This window comes from Petaurus breviceps, unplaced genomic scaffold (assembly GCF_028583685.1).
Source record: "Petaurus breviceps papuanus isolate PSGF00001 unplaced genomic scaffold, PetGlider_PUasm1.0 213, whole genome shotgun sequence".
In the NCBI taxonomy this organism is placed as follows: Eukaryota; Metazoa; Chordata; class Mammalia; order Diprotodontia; family Petauridae; genus Petaurus; species Petaurus breviceps.
In genome coordinates this window covers 15,389,496-15,407,279 of record NW_027185860.1, presented here as the reverse complement: position 1 = coordinate 15,407,279, position 17,784 = coordinate 15,389,496, and the positions used below count along the sequence as shown (strand labels likewise).

General features: G+C 38.5%; 1 protein-coding gene across 1 annotated transcript in view; it reads left to right on the top strand.

Annotated features, from left to right (window-relative positions):
• Positions 1-7,067: 7,067 nt before the first annotated feature.
• Positions 7,068-17,784, top strand: part of PROS1 (protein S) — a 96,606-nt gene continuing 85,889 nt past the window's right edge. The window contains exon 1 of the mRNA XM_069093935.1: positions 7,068-7,220. Coding sequence (XP_068950036.1) covers positions 7,095-7,220 — 126 coding nt within the window. The 5' untranslated portion in view covers positions 7,068-7,094. The remainder of the gene's footprint in view (positions 7,221-17,784) is intronic.

Below are 17,784 nucleotides of genomic sequence, written 5' to 3'. Positions count from 1 at the left end.
TTTTTTTTTAGAATAGCAAAGATTTTGATTTACAAACTCAATCTAGTCTAGCAGCAGTCTTCTTGGAAGCTAATGTTGTTATTGTTGCTGTTGTTCAGTTGTGTTTGACTCTTAGTGATTCCATGGACCATATCATGCCAGGACTGTCCCTAGCATTTTCTTGGCAAAGATACCGGATGGCTTTGCCATTTCCTTCTCCAGTAGATTAAGACAGAGGTTAAGTGACTTGCCCAGCATCACATAGCTTGAAAGTTAGTGGAAATCATATAAGAATTTTTGTATAAAAGGTACTCGTATAGCACTTTAAATATCTTATCTCATTTAAGCCTTTCATTAAACCTCTGAGGCAGGTACTAATAGTATTATCCTATTTTACAGATGAGAAAACAAGTTTTGTTATTCAATCATTCAGTTGTCTACAACTCTTTGTAACCCTATATGGGCTTTTCCTGGCAAAGATACTAGAGTGGTTTGCCATTTCTTTCTCCAGTGGATTAAGACAAACAAAAGTTAAATGACTTTCCCAGGGTCACATAAATAGTGAGTATCTGAGATCAAATTTGAACTCAGGGCTTCCTGATTCCAGCCTAGTGCTCTATCCATTGAGTCACCTACATTCCTCCAGTTACCTCCTATAAGTTTAGAGAAGTTAAATGACTTGCTTATTTTCATGTTAAATATCAAAGGCAAGATTTAAATCCAGTCCTTACTAATGCTGAATCTAGTACATGTAGCACCAATGCAATATTCATAGCACTGACTATGACTACGAATATGCCGGCATGGTTCTCAAGCTCAAAATATAGCAGACTCTCCATATAGAAGACAGAAGCAAAGCATTTATTCAGATACCAGAAAGCCAAATCCCAACACCAGGAAACTGAGGCCATCATAGCAACAAAGAAGTTAATACACCATAGCACGACAGGAAGTCACACCATACTTTATCCTTCCCACAAACAAACACTTACAAGCCTAGCTGTAACAGCAGGGGGCAAACACTCACAAGACTAACTGTCTCCTTGGGTGCATCCTCTCTTCCCTCTAGCTCTAACTTCTCTGAGTCCCAGCTTCCTGTGGGCTCTGCTCCACGCTTCAGCAAACTCCTCCCACCACAGGCTCCACATGATTACATTTGGCCTATTAGGGGATAGGGAAGATCTTCAAATTCCCATTACCACTACATTCTGCCCCAAAGTTTTTCATGTGCCTTACATAGTAAAAATACATTAACAATACCATATGCCAGATACTAAGCCAAACTGCTTCTCAGATAGAAACCTATTCGTCCATTTGAGAAACTATTATTAGTTTCTCTGTTCTCTATTTCTTCTTTGCTTATTTATACTTTCATCAGTGATGTGGAGGTCCTATATCAGACTGCTTGCTATCTTGGGGAGGGGGGAATGAAGGGAAAGGAAGGAGAAAAAAGTTTGGAACTAAAAATCTTATAAAAGTGACTGTTGAAATCTTTCTTTACATGTAATTAGAAAAAAATACTATTAGGAAAAAGAATAAATTGAAAGGAATCCTCTTTTAAAAATAACGTTGAGGTCTTCTCTATAAAGAATGAGGTCTTGTTACTTTCATCAGTATAAAAAGTTTATTAACAAGGCTCTTAAGTTTTACATCACCTACCCACTTGAAATATACTAATTGTAGCCTCTGAACCTCCACTTCCACATCTATGAAATGAGAGTATTGAACTAGATGGCCTTTAAGGTCTAAGATCTAACTCTAAATCAGTGATCCTATGATTGGTTTACTACAGGCTTTAGTGTAAAAAAAGTTGACAAAAAACAAAAATTGACCTTTTAATCACTTAGACCAAAACCATATTGTGAGGTTAACTTAGCAATCCCGAATTTTTTTTTTTGTTTAAAGTACATTTTTTAAAATTTTCAAATGCTCTATTAACTTCTGATTTACATCATTCATTTCCACCAGATTTTGAGTTACACATTTTCTCCCCGTTTTTCCCCTACCCACCATGCCAAAATAGCAGTCCCACAGTATATCCAATCCTCCAATCTGCCCTATCCCATATCTTCTTTCATACCCCTTTTGACTTTTCCAGTAGGGCATGGTGGATCTCTATGCCCCAGTGCCTTATATCTTATTTCCCAATTACATGTAAAATAGTATTATTAACATATCTACATATATATCTATATACTTAAAAATTTGGTTTTAAAACTTTGAATTCCAGATTCATTTCCTTCCTCCCTTGTCACCCACCCTTACAGGGAAGATTAGCAGTTCAGTATAGGTTGTACTTGTGTAGCTAATGCAAAACAATAACAAAGTAGATACATTGTAAAAGACTGACTATGTTTCTCTCCCTCCTATCCCACCTCCCACTAGTTCTTTTCTCTACTTTGATCCTGTCCCTTTTCAAAAGTGGGTGCTTCCAACTTCCCTCCCCCCCAGCCTGCCCTCCCTTCCATCATCCTCCCTCTTATCCCCTTCCCCCTACTCTCCTGTAGGGTGAGATACCCTATTTAGTGTGTATTTCATTCCCTCCCCAAGCCAAATTCAATGAGAATAAGATTGATCCATTCCCTTTTGCCTTCCTATTTTACCCCTTCATTATAACCATTTTCCCTTGCCTTTTCTATATGAGATAGTTTACCCCATTCTGTCTCTCCCCATCTCCTCTCATTATATTCCTCTCTCACCTCTTAATTTCACTTTTTTAAGTATCATCCCTTCCTATTAAATTGGTCCTGTGCCCTCTATCTATGTATACCTGTAAATATATATACACACATTCACATATGTATTCATATGCCCATATAGCCTCTGATATATATATATATATATATATATATATATGTATGTATGTATGTATTTCTGTTCCCTTCAACTATTTTCATACTGAGAAAAGTTTCATCAGTTACAATTATTGTTTTTCCATGTAGGAATGTTAATAGTTCAACTTTGATAAGTTCCTTATGATTTCTTTTCCCTGTTTACCTTCTCATGCTTCTCTTGCTTCTTGTATCTAAATGTCAAATTTTCTATTCAACTCTGGTTTCTTCAAGAAGAATGCTTGAAAGTCCTCTATTCCACTGAATGACCATATTTTCCCCCTGAAACATGATACTCAGTTTTGCTGGGTAGGTGATTCTTGGTTTTAATCCCAGCTTCTTTGACCTCCGGAATATCATATTCCAAGGCCTTCGATCTCTCAGTGTAGAAGTTGCCAGGATCCTGGGTTATCCTGATTGTGTTTCCACAATATTCAAATTGTTTCTTCCTGGCTGCTTGTAATATTCTCTCCTTGATCTGGGAGTTCTGGAACCTGGCTATAATATTCCAAAGAGTTTTATTTTGGGGATCTTTTTCAGGAGGTGATTGGTGGATTCTTTCAACCTCTATTTTGCCCTCTGGTTCTAAAACATCAGGGCAGTTTTCCTTGAGGATTTCTTGGAGGATGATTTCTAGGTTCTTTCTTTGACCATGGCTTTCAGGTAGTCCAATATTTTTTAAATTATCTCTGCTGGATATATTTTCCAGGTCAGTGGTTTTTCCCATGAAATATTTCACATTGCCTTCTATTCTTTCATTTGTTTGCATCTGTTTAACAGTACCTTGATTTCTCATAAAGTCATTAGCTTCCATTTGCTCCAATCTAATTCTGAAGCAATGATTCTCCTCAGTGAGCTTTTGAGATTCCTTTTCCATCTGGAAAATTTAGCTTTTTAAGGCATTCTTCTCCTCATTGCCTTTTTGAGCCTCTTTTGCCATTTGAGTTAGTCTAGATTTTTAAGGTATGATTTTCCTCAGTCAGGCTGTTGACTCTCATTTTGTAATTTTCTTGCATTGTTCTCATTTCTCTTACCAGTTTTTCCTCCACTTCTCTTATCTGCTTCTTAAGGTCCTCTATGGCATGTAACCAGTTTGTATTTTCCTTTGAAGCTTTTGGTGCAGGAGTTCTGACTTCACTGTCTTCCTCCTGTTCCATGCTTTGATCCTTTTTGTCCCCAAAATAGGAGTCTAATTTTGCATTCTTCTGTTTGCTTTGATTCCTTTGCCCAGTCATGTTGCCACTCATTTACTTGGCTTTTGGACTTTTTGCCACAGTAGGACTCTGCTACCAGACAGGGGAGCTTCCGTCCCAAATGTTGGGGTTTTCTCAGCTGCTGGAGGTATTAGTAGGTTGCTCTTGCTGTAGCCTCCACAGGCTCTGTCAAGCTGGACACCCCCACCAGGACCTCCATTCTAGACCACAATCCAGATCCAAGCAGGTTAAATAAAGCAAGAACGATTACCCTTCAGACTGGTCTCTTGGTTCCCCTACACTCTGCAGGCCAGGAGCTGAAGCTGCCACGTGGGGAATGCAGCTCCTCAGGGGCTTCTTGCACCAGGGGTAGCGGTGGATTCATTCCCACCTACCAGGTCCCAAAGTCCACAGTTCACTGACCTCTCACTTTTTCCTTAGTATCTATGTGTTGATAATTCTGCATATGGCCACAGCTGCTGGTGATCTGGAGTCCCTCCAGCCAGGGGCTGGTCAGGCCCACCCTGGTGCTAAAACCTCTGCGTGGAGCTGGGCTCAGCTCTCACAGCACTGAGCTGGCTGATTTCTGCTGGCCTGCTGGGCTATCCTCAGCAGGAGGTTAGCTTCTCTGTGTCATTTTGTGGGTTCTGTAACTCCCTTTTACATGAATTGGGGAAGGTGGAAGCTGGAGCTGGGCAGAGGACCCGCTTCTATTCAGCCATCTTGACTCTGTCCCCAGATGATGATACTATTAACAAAAATAGGGAAGTTTGGAAGGGCAGGTTTTGGAAAGGTTGAATTTGAGATGCCTGAGGAACATTGGAAGATATATAGGAGGCAGTTGGTAATTGAGCCTGGAGCACAAGAAGGAGATTAGGGCTTACCCATTTTGACTCTATGAAAAGTTATCTTAATAGAATTAGAAAATGGGAGGAATACCACAACATTGGAGAGAGGCAAATATCTCAATTTTGGGGGAAAAGGCAAGAGAAAGCCAATGAACTTGAGTTCGTTTGCTGGGAAAATTCTAGAACAGATCAGAGGTAATTATTTTTTTTAAATGATAAACTATTTCATAAATGAGTTTGAAATTGTGTGTCCAGAATGAAAAGTCTATGGAAACAGTATCAGAATAAGATAAGGAAAAGTTAGAATAAGAAAGAGAGGATTTGATGGAAGGAACTGGGATTAGTTTGGACTTTAAATTAAGAGTAAGATCTGGATAGATGGTAGAGAACAGAGAATCACAAATATTGCTTTTTATGTTATCTCGGTCAAGTCATGAGCCTATATGAGCTTCATCTGTAAAGTGGAGGGTTGGAGTAGATGATCACTAAAGTCCTTTCCAGATTTAAATTCTGTGATCAATATGCATATGTGCCTGGCCATTTCCATAGGTTTAAAACTTTTTCTTAGAAGAAATGGAAAACTGACTTGGTATTTATCACTTTAATTCATTAGCATATCTTCACAACCTATTTGTAACTGAAAAGCTTCCATCTCTACTGTCCTAGAAACATTTTAATTCCCTGCTCTCTGTTAGCTGTCTTTCCTTTATATTGGTTTCACTAATAGACCACAAATCTCCTTTGAAATGTAAAAGCTCTACCTTGCTCCCTCATAAAGGTGAAAAAGGACCCAGTTTCAGGAATGAATGTGAGATTCAATAATAATTGAGCTTGAGAATCACACAGCAATGGTGCGGCAATGTGCTTTCTAAGAAAGCAAAGACATATGGGTTCCCAGTGAGATGGGCTATATATGATACCCAGAGGTTCATGTGTGGATGCAGGCTGATTATATTTAGCATTTAGTGAAATTGCTTTCTGTCATCTGGACAAGTGAGTGCAAGAGAGAGAAAAAAAAGTGAAAAACTTACAGAGAAAGCATTCTTCTGTGCCTATTTGTGAGAGTAAGAAGACCCAGAGAAATACACTTCACTTTGAAAATAATTGGGAAGGTGATATTCTTATCAGATTGATCATACCTTTTCATGCTTCTCTGGATTCTTGTATTTGAAAGTCAAGTTTTCTATTTAGTTCTATTATTTTTTTCAGCAAGAATGCTTGAAAGTCTTCTATTTCATTCAATATCCATGTTTTCCTCTTGACTGCTGGGTAGATGATTCTTGATTTTAATCCTACCTCCTTTGCCCTTCAAAATATCATATTCCAAGCCCTATGATCCCTTAATATAGAAGCTGTTAAATTCGGACTACTCAGAAATGTGGTGAACTGCCTTAAGAGCTAGTGAGTTTTCCATCTTTGTAGGTCTTTAGACAGAGACTCAGTGACTATTTATTTCATATGTTGTAGTGGAGATATAATTTTTTTTATAGACAGTAATAGGTGTAAATGGCTACTGAGATTCCTTCCAGTTCTCAAATTCTGAGTTGATAATTAAACTCTGAGGCAGTGATGATATCACCAAGAAAGAAGGTGTAGATAGAAGGGGATCTAGGGGTGTGCCTTGGGGGAATACCCCTGTTTAGGAGGTGATATATAAAGACATGGAAGACGAGCCTAAGAAAAGTCATTAAGACAGGAAGAAAACCAAGAAAGAACAGTGCCATTAAAAAAAAGTATGAGAGAATAACCAAGAGGAAGAGGTGATCAACAGTTTCAGAAGCTGAAGAAATGCCAGGAAGGATGATGACTGAGCTACAGTCATCAGAATTAACAACTGACTGGTAACTTTATCAAGACCAATTTCCATTAGGTAGTGGGGTTTGAAACGAGGTTGCAAGTGGTTAAGAAATAAATGGGAATTTTAAAAGTAAAGGCAATGAGAATAGACATTTTTTGGTAGGAATTTGATTCATGAACTTGTTACATACTGTTTACAAGACATGAGGATAGTTACCTAACTATGGGCTGACAAGTGTATTGTCCTGTGTAAATATGTGTACTTATTAACAAAAAATAATACATTTTTGGTTTTAAGACTATATATGTACTTAGTACAAATATTCGTGGACACTGATATTAGAAGCAAATGAGTTATAGAAGAAAAATATATGAATGAATTAATGCAAGCTTTTTTTTTCTTTCCCCCCCAAGTTTTGTCAAAGCAGCACGCCTCACAGATTCTTATGAGGAAACGCCGAGCAAACACTTTTATGGAGGAAACTAAAAAAGGAAATCTAGAACGAGAATGCATTGAAGAGCTATGTAACAGAGAAGAAGCTAGAGAAGTCTTTGAAAATGAGCCAGAGACGGTAAGATGTAAAGAGCTGGGATTTCATTGTGGGAACACAGGACAGTAAGAACCACTACATGGTAGCAAAAAGAATTTTTATCAAAGGGTATAAGCTCACTTTTCCAGCAGCAGAAAGAAGCCCCAGTAAAAACCTTATGGAATGAGCTCCTGTAGGGGACCTTACTGGCTTCACTGGATTCATCATGTGGAGGCTTTATTGAGGCTAATTAGAGTGGTTTCTTTTATGGGAACCAGCCTTGAGTTTATCACCCTGCAAGTTATGTAGATCTCTAGGCAGTTACAGATAGGGGAGTTCACCTATCCAGTGTCATCCCATCACCTGGTGCTGTATATAATTCCATTGGCCAGCGTCAGACAGGAGACAACACTTCTCCTCTTCATCATTATTATCTTGCAGGGTCATCTCAGAGCCAGTTGAAAATTGACAACAGGAGAACAAAAGGAAAGCAAGTGGGTTGTCTGCACTAACATTACAACTTCGGTGACTGCCCAACTAACACAGTCAGTATCATGATCAATCTGACTAAGTGATGGGGGACAAGAACAGGGCTTCATGTGGCTCAAAAGATTTCCACCAAATGGCAATACCAATAATAATAACTGCAGTACCTTGAATGCCCTGGGCTTGCTGCTCCCTGAATCTTCCCTCTCTGTTCTTCCCATAGTCACTGTTGGTTGTTCCTAAGATTCTTATGATATAAATGGCAAGAGCCTTGAATCAAGAGTCAAAGGGACTGGCTTCAGATCGCTGCTTAGCACTTGTGTGACCAAGAGTCTAATCCCTGCTCTGTTACCTACCACCTATGACATTTTAACCAAGACATTATGTGCTTCATTGGTTCCTTAAAGATCTGCTCTATCCTGAAGCTAGCTCAGGAAAACTGATTGTTCAATTTTCAGTGTTAGCATTTATACCTTACATGGGACATGTAGGTGTCACAGTGGATAAAGTACCAGACCTAAAGTCAGAAAGACCTGTCTTCCTGAATTCAAATCTGGCCTCAGATACTTATTAGCTGTGTGACTCTGGGCAAGTCACTTAACCCCATTTGTCTCAGTTCCTTGTCTGTAAAATGAGCTGGAGAAGGAAATGGCAAACCATTCCAGTATCTTTGCCAAGAAAACCCCAAATAAGGTCATGAAGACTTGGACATGATTGAAAAGCATCAAAATTTATACTTTGAAATCAGCAAATGCTACAGCTCAAGGCTTGATTTATCATTTTATTGATTATCTAGATTTAAGGAAGTGATAGAGAAAATGTTAGTACTAAAATTCAGCTTAGAGCTTTAGAAAGCTGATTGTTAAACACTTAACAGCATACTACTGCTGCCAGCTCTGAATTTATAGAATCAGAGATCTAGAGGGGACCTCATTAGAACTGAAAAAGATCTCAAAGACCTCTAGTTCAAATCTCTCATTTTACAAATGGGGAAACTGAGGCCTAGGGAGATTAAATGACTTGTCTCAGGGTCCCATAGATATTAAGTATTAAGATGGAATCTAAATCCAGGTCTTAATCTCTAGAGTCTGTATAATACAATGTGGCCTTTAAAGAGTCCTGCATTAGGAGGCAGGTAGGTGGTCCAGAGAATAGAGCACCAGCCCCAGAGTCAGGAGGACCTGAGTTCAAATCTGGCCTCAGACACGTAATGCTTACTAGCCATATGACCTTGGGCATAATTCTAGATCGCCATCCAGAATAGTCGAATCATTTCACAACCCCACCAGCAATGCATTAGTGTTCCAATTTTTTCACATCCTCTCCAGCATTTATCATTTTCCTGTTTTGTTATCTTAGCCAATCTGGCCAGTGAGATATGGTACCTCAGAGTTGTTTAGATTTGCATTTCTCTAATCAATAGTGCTTTAGAGCATTTTTTCATATGCTTATAGATGTCTTTAATTTCTTCCTCTGAAAACTGTCTCTTTATATCCTTTGACTATTTATTAATTGGGGAATGAATTGTATTCTTATAGATTTGATCAGTTCTCAGTACATTTTAGAAATGAGTCCTTTATCAGAGACACTGGTTGTAAAAACTCCCAATTTTCCATTTCCCTCCTAATCTTGCTTACATTGGCTTTGTTTGTACAGAAACTTTTTAATTTCATGTAATCAGAATTACCCATTTTGCATTTTATAATGCTCTCTAACACTTGTTTGGTCATAAAAACTTCCCTTCTCCATAAATCTGACAGGTAAACTATTCCTTGCTCTCCCAGATTGATTACAGTAGATCATGAACCCATTTTCACTTGATTTTGGTATACAATGTTAGATATAGGTCTAGGCCCAGTTTCTGGCATACTATATTTCAGTTTTCCCAGCAGTTTTTGTCAAAATAGTGAATTCTTATCCCCAAAACTGGGGTCTTTGGATTTATCACACAGTAGATTACTATAGTCATTGACTGCTGAGTCTCATGTACCCAATCTATTCTATTGATCCACTACTTTATTCCTGAGCCAGTACCAAGTAATTTTGATGACTCCTGCTTTATAATATGGATTAAAATCTGGTATAGGTAGGCCACCTTCCCTAGCATTTTTTTCCCCATTAATTCTCTTGATATTGTGGACTTTTTGTCCTTCCAAATGAATTTTGTTACTATTTTTTCTAGCTCTATAAAGTAATTTTTTTGGTAGATTGATTGGTATAGCACTAAATATGTAATTTAATTTGGGTAAAATTGTCATCTTTATTACACTAGCTCGACCCATCCATGAACAACTGATGTTTTTCCAATTAGTTAGATCTGACTTTATTTGTGTGAAAAGTGTTTTGTAGTTGTGTTCACATAGATCCTTGGCTTGTTTTGGCAGGTAGATTCCCAAAAATTTTATAACGTCTACAGTAACTTTAAATGGGATTTCTCTTTCTATCTCTTGCTGCTGGATTTCATTAGAAATATATAGGAATGTTGAGGATATATGCAGGTTTATTTCATATCCTGCAACTTTGCCAAATTTATTTATTATCTCAAGTACTTTTTTACTTGATTCTCTAAGTATATCATCAAGTCATTTGCACAGAGTGATACCTTAGTCTCTTCTTTGCTTAATTTAATTCCTTCAATTTCTTTTTCTTCTCTTATTGCTACTGCTAACATTTCTAGTACGAAACTGAATAAGTGGGGTGATAGTGGACATCCTTGTTTCACCCCAGATCTTACCGGAAATGCTTTTATTACGTATAATTACATATTAGTAACTACTTATAATAATTACATATAATACTTGCTTACTGTTTTAGATAGATGCCATTTATCATTTTAAGGAAGACTCAACTTATTCCTGTACTTTCTAGTATTTTTAATAGGAATAGCTGTTGTATTTTGTCAAAAGCCTTTCCTGCATCTAGTGAGATAATCATATGCTTTCTGCTAGTTTTGTTGTTGATATGATGAATTATACTGATAGTTTTCCTAATATTGAACCATCCTTGCATTCCTGGAATAAATCCTACCTGATGAAGTGTATTATTCTTGTGATAAATTGTTGAAGTCTTTTTGCTAATATTTTATTTAAAATTTTTGCATCTATATTCATGAAGGAAATTGGTCTATAATTTTCTTTCTTTATTTTGTCTCTTCCCCATTTAGGTATCATTACCATATTTGTGTTGTAAAAAGAATTTTGTAGGACTCCATCAATTTTCCCAAATAGTTTGTAAAATATTGGAATCAAGTGATCTTTGAATATTTGATAGAATTAACTAGCAAATCCACCTGGAGATTATTTTCCTAGGAAGTTCATTGATGGATGGCTTGTTCAATTTCTTTTTATGAGATGGAGTTATTCAAATAATTTACTTCCTGTTCAGTTAATCTGGGCAAATTATATATTTTTTTAAAATATTCATCCATTTCACCAAGATTGTCAAATTTATGTACATACAATTAGGCAAAATAATTTCTAATTATTGTTTTAATTTCCTCTTCATTGGAGGTACATTCAACCTTTTCATTTTTGATTCTCATAATTCAATTTTCTTCTTTCTTTTTAATCATATTGACTAAAGGTCTGTCCAGCTCTTAGTTTTATTTATTAATTCAATAGTTTTCTTAAAATTCAATTTCATTAATCTCTTCTTTGGTTTTCAGTATTTCTCATTAAGTATTTAATTGGGGATTTTCAATTTGTTCTTTTTCTAGCTTTTTCAGTTGCATGCCCAATTTATTGACCTCCCTTTTCTCTATTTTATTCATGTATGCATTCAGGGATATAAAACTTCCCCTAAGACCTGTTTTTGATGCATCCCACAAGTTTTGGTATGTTGTCTCATTATTGTCATTCTCTTCAATGAATTTACTGATTGTTTCTATAATTGCTTGTTTGACCCACTCATTCTTAAGGATTAAATTATTTAGTTTCCAATTATTTTTTTGTTTATCTTTCCATGGCCCTTTGTTGCATATGATTTTTATTGCATCATGATCTGAGAAGGATACATTTAATATTTCTGCCTTTCTGCACTGATCTGGGAGGTTTTTATGCCCTAGTACATGGTCAGTTTTTTGTATGTGCCATATACCACTGAGAAAAAGGTATATTCCTTTTTATCCCCATTCAATTTTCTCCAGAAATCTATCTCTAAAATTGTATTCACCTCCTTAACTTCTTCCTTGTTTATTTTGAGGTTAGATTTATCAAGTTCAGAGAGGGGGAGATTGAGTTCCCCCAATAGTATAGTTTTGCTATCTATTGCTTCCTCTAAGTCCCTTAACTTCTATTTGAATGCTATACCGCTCGGTGCATATAGGTTAAGTAACGATATTGCTTCATTTTTGATGGTGCCTTTTAGCAGGATAACGTTTCCTTCCTTATCTCTTTTAATTAGATCTATTTTTGCTTTTGCTTTATCTGAGATAAGGATTGCTACCCTGCTTTTTTTACTTTAGCTGAAGCATACTATATTCTACTACAGCCATTTATCATTACCCTGTGCATATCCCCTTGTTTCAGATGTGTTTCTTGTAGACAGCATATTGTAGGATTGTGGTTTTTAATCTATTCTGCTATCAGCCTCTGTTTTGTGGGAGAGTTCATCCCATTCACATTCACAATTATGATTACTATCTGTCTTTCCCTCCATCCTATTCCCTCCCCTGTTTACATTTTTATTTCTTCCTTCTCCCTTCCTCTCCTTAAGAGTTTTTCTTTTGACCACTGCCTCCCTCAGTATTGCCTCCCTGTGCTCCTCTTCTCTTTACCTACCCTTTTCCCTTAGTACTATTTCCCTCCCTTCTAACCACCTCCCCTTTTTTCTCCTCTTATCCCTCCTACTGCCTGTAGGGCCCAATAGATTTTTATACTTAATGAAGTATGTTATTTCCTCCTTGAACCCAAACAGATGAAGATAAATTTCATACAGTATTCCTCTCCATCCCTCCTTTCCCTCTATCATAATGAGTTTTTGTGTCTTTTCACCTTAGAATCCTAGACTTAACTGATTATGTTGATCCCTCCTTGAACTAGAACCAATGAGAATAAAGTTCATATGATGTTCATCTCCCTACCTTCTTTCCCTCTACTATAGTATGTTTTTATGATTTTTTGTATACCATAATTTACCCTTTTCTACTTTATCCTTTCCTTTTCTCCCATTACAGTCCCTTTGTACCTCTTAATAAGGATTTTTATAATCAGATTAGTTCATTTATACCCACACCCTCTATGTATATCCCATTTAAGTGTCATAATAATTATATAAATTTCAATATTGACGGGTTACATCCCTATAGGGATGTAAACAGTTTGCTCTTCTTGAATCACAAGTTATGCGCCTATGTGCATGTGTGTAATTTCCTTGTTTACCTTTTTATGTCTCTCTTGAGTCTTGTATTGGAGATCAAATTTTCCATTGAACTCTGACTTTTTCATTAGGGAAGTCTGGAATTCCCTTATTTCATTAAATGACCATCTCTTTGCCTGAAATATTATGCTCAGTTTTTCCGGGTAGTTGATCCTTGATTGCAGTCTGAACTCTTTTACCTTATGAAATATCAAATTCAATCCCTCCATTCTTTTAATGTAGAAGCTGCTAGGTGCTGTGTGATCCTGACTGTAGTTCCACAATATTTGAATTGTTTCTTTCTGGCTGCTTGCAGTATTTTCTCCTTAACCTTGTAATTCTGGCATTTGACTACTATGTTTTTTGGAGTTTTCAATTTGGGATCTCTTTCAGGAGGAGATGGGTGAATTCTTTGTGTAACTTAAAAAAAAACCCTCTGGTTCTAGGACTTCAGGATAGTTTTCTCTGACAATCTCTTGGAGGATGTTGTCCAGGCTGCTTTTTTCATCATGGCTTCCTAGTAGACCAATAATTATTAGGTTGTCTCTCCTGGATCTGTTCTCAAAGACAGCTGTTTTTCCAATGAGATATTTTACACTTTCTTCTAATTTTTCAATCTTCATGTTTTGCTTGACTGACTCTTGATGCATCATAGAGTCCTTAGCTTCTATTTGATTGGTTCTAATTCTTAGTGAATTATTTTCCTCAGTTTTTGAAGCTCCTTTTTTAAAGAGGTATTTTCTCCACTTAGATTTTGAACCTCCTGTCCCAGTTCACAAATTTTTTATTTTTAAGGATTCGTTTTCTTCAGTGAGATAGTTTTTTTTTTTCAATTTGGTCACTGTAGATTTAAATTTATCTTCTACTTCTCTAATTTGTCTTTTAAAATCTTTCTTGAGCTCCTCCAAGAATGCTTTTTGGGCTTGAGACAAGTTCATATTTCCTTCTGTGGTCTCAGGTGTATAGAGTCCATGTTGTTCTCTGAATTGTTGTTGTTGCTCGCTGTGATAGGATTGTATACTCTTGATTTCACAGTTTCGTTCTTGTCCATTGTGATTGCATACATCCTGACTTTTAGAGAGGATTTCTGCTCCTGGGGTACAGAGGGCTCTGACCCATGCTTATCAGGCTGAGAGCTATGGGCTTGGTTGTTGACTTTGTGTTCTGTAGTGTGTCTAGGCTATTGTAGGGTGTCTAGACTGAGGCCAAGGCCAAGACTCTCAGTGTTTCCTCTGGGTTACCCTGAGTAAGGTGTGAGAGAGGGGTGGTCTGGCCATTTCAGGTTTCTGCCTCTGTGCCCCTGGGCTACAGCCCAGAAAGCTCAGCAGCTGGTGGTCAAGCAGCACTGGTGTCTACAGATTCTGGTAGATACTGGTGGTGCTAAGGCACACCTGGGGTTCTGGTGTTAGCACTTACTGGCTCCACCCCTCTGGCCTTTGGGATCTCACCCTGGTCAGCTGAGGTGGGGCTTGTTGGGACACTCCTGCTCTTTACTTCATGCTTTAGTCATACCCTTCCTCTAGGACTCCCAAGCCTGAGGCTGTTTTCACTATTTCAGGATTTTACACTTGGTGGAGCATTAATCTCTGGGTTTTCCAAGTCAGGGAGGGGGATTAGAGCAGCCAAGGTTTACTACACCATCTTGGCTCCCAGAAGTTCAGGTAGGCGATTTTTACACATCCAGGCTGCTGGGTGATAGCCCCAAGAGAAGCTGTTGTCACTGGTCCTGTGCTTTCTCTTACCCAGCTCCAACTGATCCTCAGGTCCCTTGGTGAGATGTCTTCGAATTGCTCTTGGGGTGGGTAGATCCACTGGCGGGGGCTCGCTCTCACTCTGCTGTGCTCTGCTCTCAGGTTCGTGCTGGTGCAGCCCCTGCGTGCTCTGAACTCCCCCAGGCCAGACCTACATGGGCACTTTTCTGGGCTGGAAATCTGCCACGCGCCATCTCCCAGTGGATTCTGTTACTCTAAAATCTGTTCAGATTCACTTTTTAGAGGTTAGTGACAGAATTCATGGAGGAGCTCAGAAAAGTTCCTGCTTCAGTTCTGCTATCTTGGCTCCACCTCCTAGTATCAATGATATTTATTTTAATCCCTTTTCTCCACTGTATATTTCTCCACTTATATTTCTCGACTATAGAATCATTGATAGCTTTGAAGAATTGGTTGGTTGTTGTCCTTCATCCTTGAAGAGGACCAAAATGACATCACTATGCCAAAGTCAAGTTTCAGTGTTTCCAACTGTGGCTGGTCAGAACAATACAAGCTTGGAATGCTCTACCACAGGTCAGGCAAAAATAGTCCATGTGAACATTTGGGATGGATTCTCTAAATTTGTGTATCCTGTGCTTCCTTTGGGTTATTTCAATTCTGCTTTTCTCAAAGAACACAGGACTTTCTCTGATGTGGGCATGCCATGCTGAGCAGTCCTGTGCCAGTGTCTCCCATGTCACAAATCAATTCCAATGTTCTTGAGAGAGATGAGAGTATCCTTGTATCTCTTCTTCTGACTACCATGTGTGAGTTCTCCATAAAAGTCTTTTTGACAAGCCTATGTTTTGCATTTGAACAATGTGGCCAGCCCATCAGAATTGCTCTCTCTGAAGTAGAGTTTTAATGCTTGGCAGTTTATTTCAAGTAAGGACATTGGTGTCTGGTACCTGATCCTGCCAGGTGATCTTCTGAATCTTCCTAAGGCAATTCAAATGGAAATGATTCAGTTTCCTGGCATGACACTGGTAGACTGTCCAGGTTTCACAGGCACACAACAATGAGGTCAGCACAATGGCTCTGTAGACCTTCAGTTTGGTATTCATTCGAATACCTCTTCTCTCCTATACTTTTCTTGGGAGCCTCTCAAACACTGGCTCTAGCAATGTGTGTGTCAACCTCATTATCAATGTGTACATCCCTGGAAAGTACACTACCCAATGTCAGTGAACTGACTTCAAAAATTCTCCTTTTGCTGTAACCAATGGTTCCACATATGGATGGTGTGGTGGTGGCTGATGGAGCCTCTGTGTTTCCTTGGTGTTACCGTGTTTCCCCGATAATAAGACACTGTCTTATTAATTTTTTTTGGTCAGAAAAACACCAGAGGGCTTATTTTCAGGGGAGGGCTTATTTTCGGGATAGGTCTTATTATCGGGGAAACACGGTAATTGATAGGCCCAAACTAGGAGAAACAGCAGAGAATTGATCCATACATTGTTGCATCTCAGCTTCAGAGGCTTCACTGACAGCGCAATAATCTGCAAATGGAAAATCATTCACTAAACACTCCCTCCACTTTGGTCTTGGCTTGTAGCCTTTTCAAATTGAAGAATATACCACCAGTGCAGTAACTGATCTGGATGCCATATTCATCCTCTTTGAAAGCATTTGACAACATGACTGAAAACATTATGTTAAAAAGCATAGGAGCAAGCACAGAGCCTTGTATCACTCCATTGGTGACTGGGAAGGCATGAGAACTTTGTCCATTATCCAGAACCCAGGTATTCATGCTGTCATGAAACTGACATACAATGCTGATGAATTTCTCTGGGGAACCAAATTTTGACATAATTTCCCATAAGACCTCACTACTAACAGTACCAAAGACCTTGGTAAAATCTACAAATGTTGTGTACAGACCTCTGTTCTGCTCCTGGCATTTCTTCTGGAGCTGTCAGGTAGCAAACACCATATTGACTGTTCCTTGGCATTTTCTGAAGCTACTCTGGCTCTCAGGTAGATGACCATCTTCCAGATGAAGAATCAGCCTATTAAGGTGGACTCTGGCAAGAATCTTGCCAGTAATGACTAAGAGAGAGAGGATTGCCCCCCACCCCCACCCCCGGTCCCATGATTGTCACAGGACAATTTATTTCCTTTACTTTTATAGAGAAGAGAAGCTTTTTTTCTGTCTTTTTGCAGGGGGGAAGGCAGGGCAATTGGGGTTAAGTGACTTGCCCAAGGTCACTCAGCTACTATGTGTTGACTGTCTGAGTTTGGATTTGAACTCAAGTCCTCCTGACTCCAGGGCCAGCGCTCTATTTATTCACTGTGCCACCTAGCTGCCCCAAGAAGAGAAACTTTGAAGAAAAAGGAACCAGGAGATAAGGAGGGAAGAAAGAGGGGCAGATTTAGAGGAAGACCATCAATTTCTGATACTTTTATGACATGTCAACCTGAGATTATAGGTTTACAAATCTAGATAGGACCTCAGAGGCCATCTAATCTAATTTCTTCATTTTACAGATAATAAAGTTAAGGTCTAGGGAAGTTAAATAGTTACTCAAGGTCTCAGGGATAGTAAACTTCATGGGTGGGTTCTGAACTCAAGTCCTCTGATGTTAGAGTTAGTGTACTCTCCATTGTGTCATGTTTATATTTATCCTAATTTGAAATTTAATGTCTGGAAACCACAACAGCTACCATTGATTCAATCCCCTGAGCCTGCTCCAGCCCTGTCTGTGCTGCCCTGGCCCCTGCTGGACGGCTCTCCTCTCCCAGCCTGGTGCAATTGACCTTTCTTGTAAAGCTTTCATGTTGTATTGGGCTGGAAATTTGTTTCACTCTATCATTATGTGGTTTCTGCAGGTCTAGAATTTGTTTAAGAGTCATTTTTTACAGGTATTTGGAGGGGATTGGGGGAGAGCTCAAGAAAGTCTCTGCTTTTACTTCACTATTTTGGCTCCACCCCCTGAAATTTAATGTCAAGAGGAAATGGGGGAATGAAATAAGTTGTTCTCAACCTGCTCCTTACATGAAGAGTTGCCAGA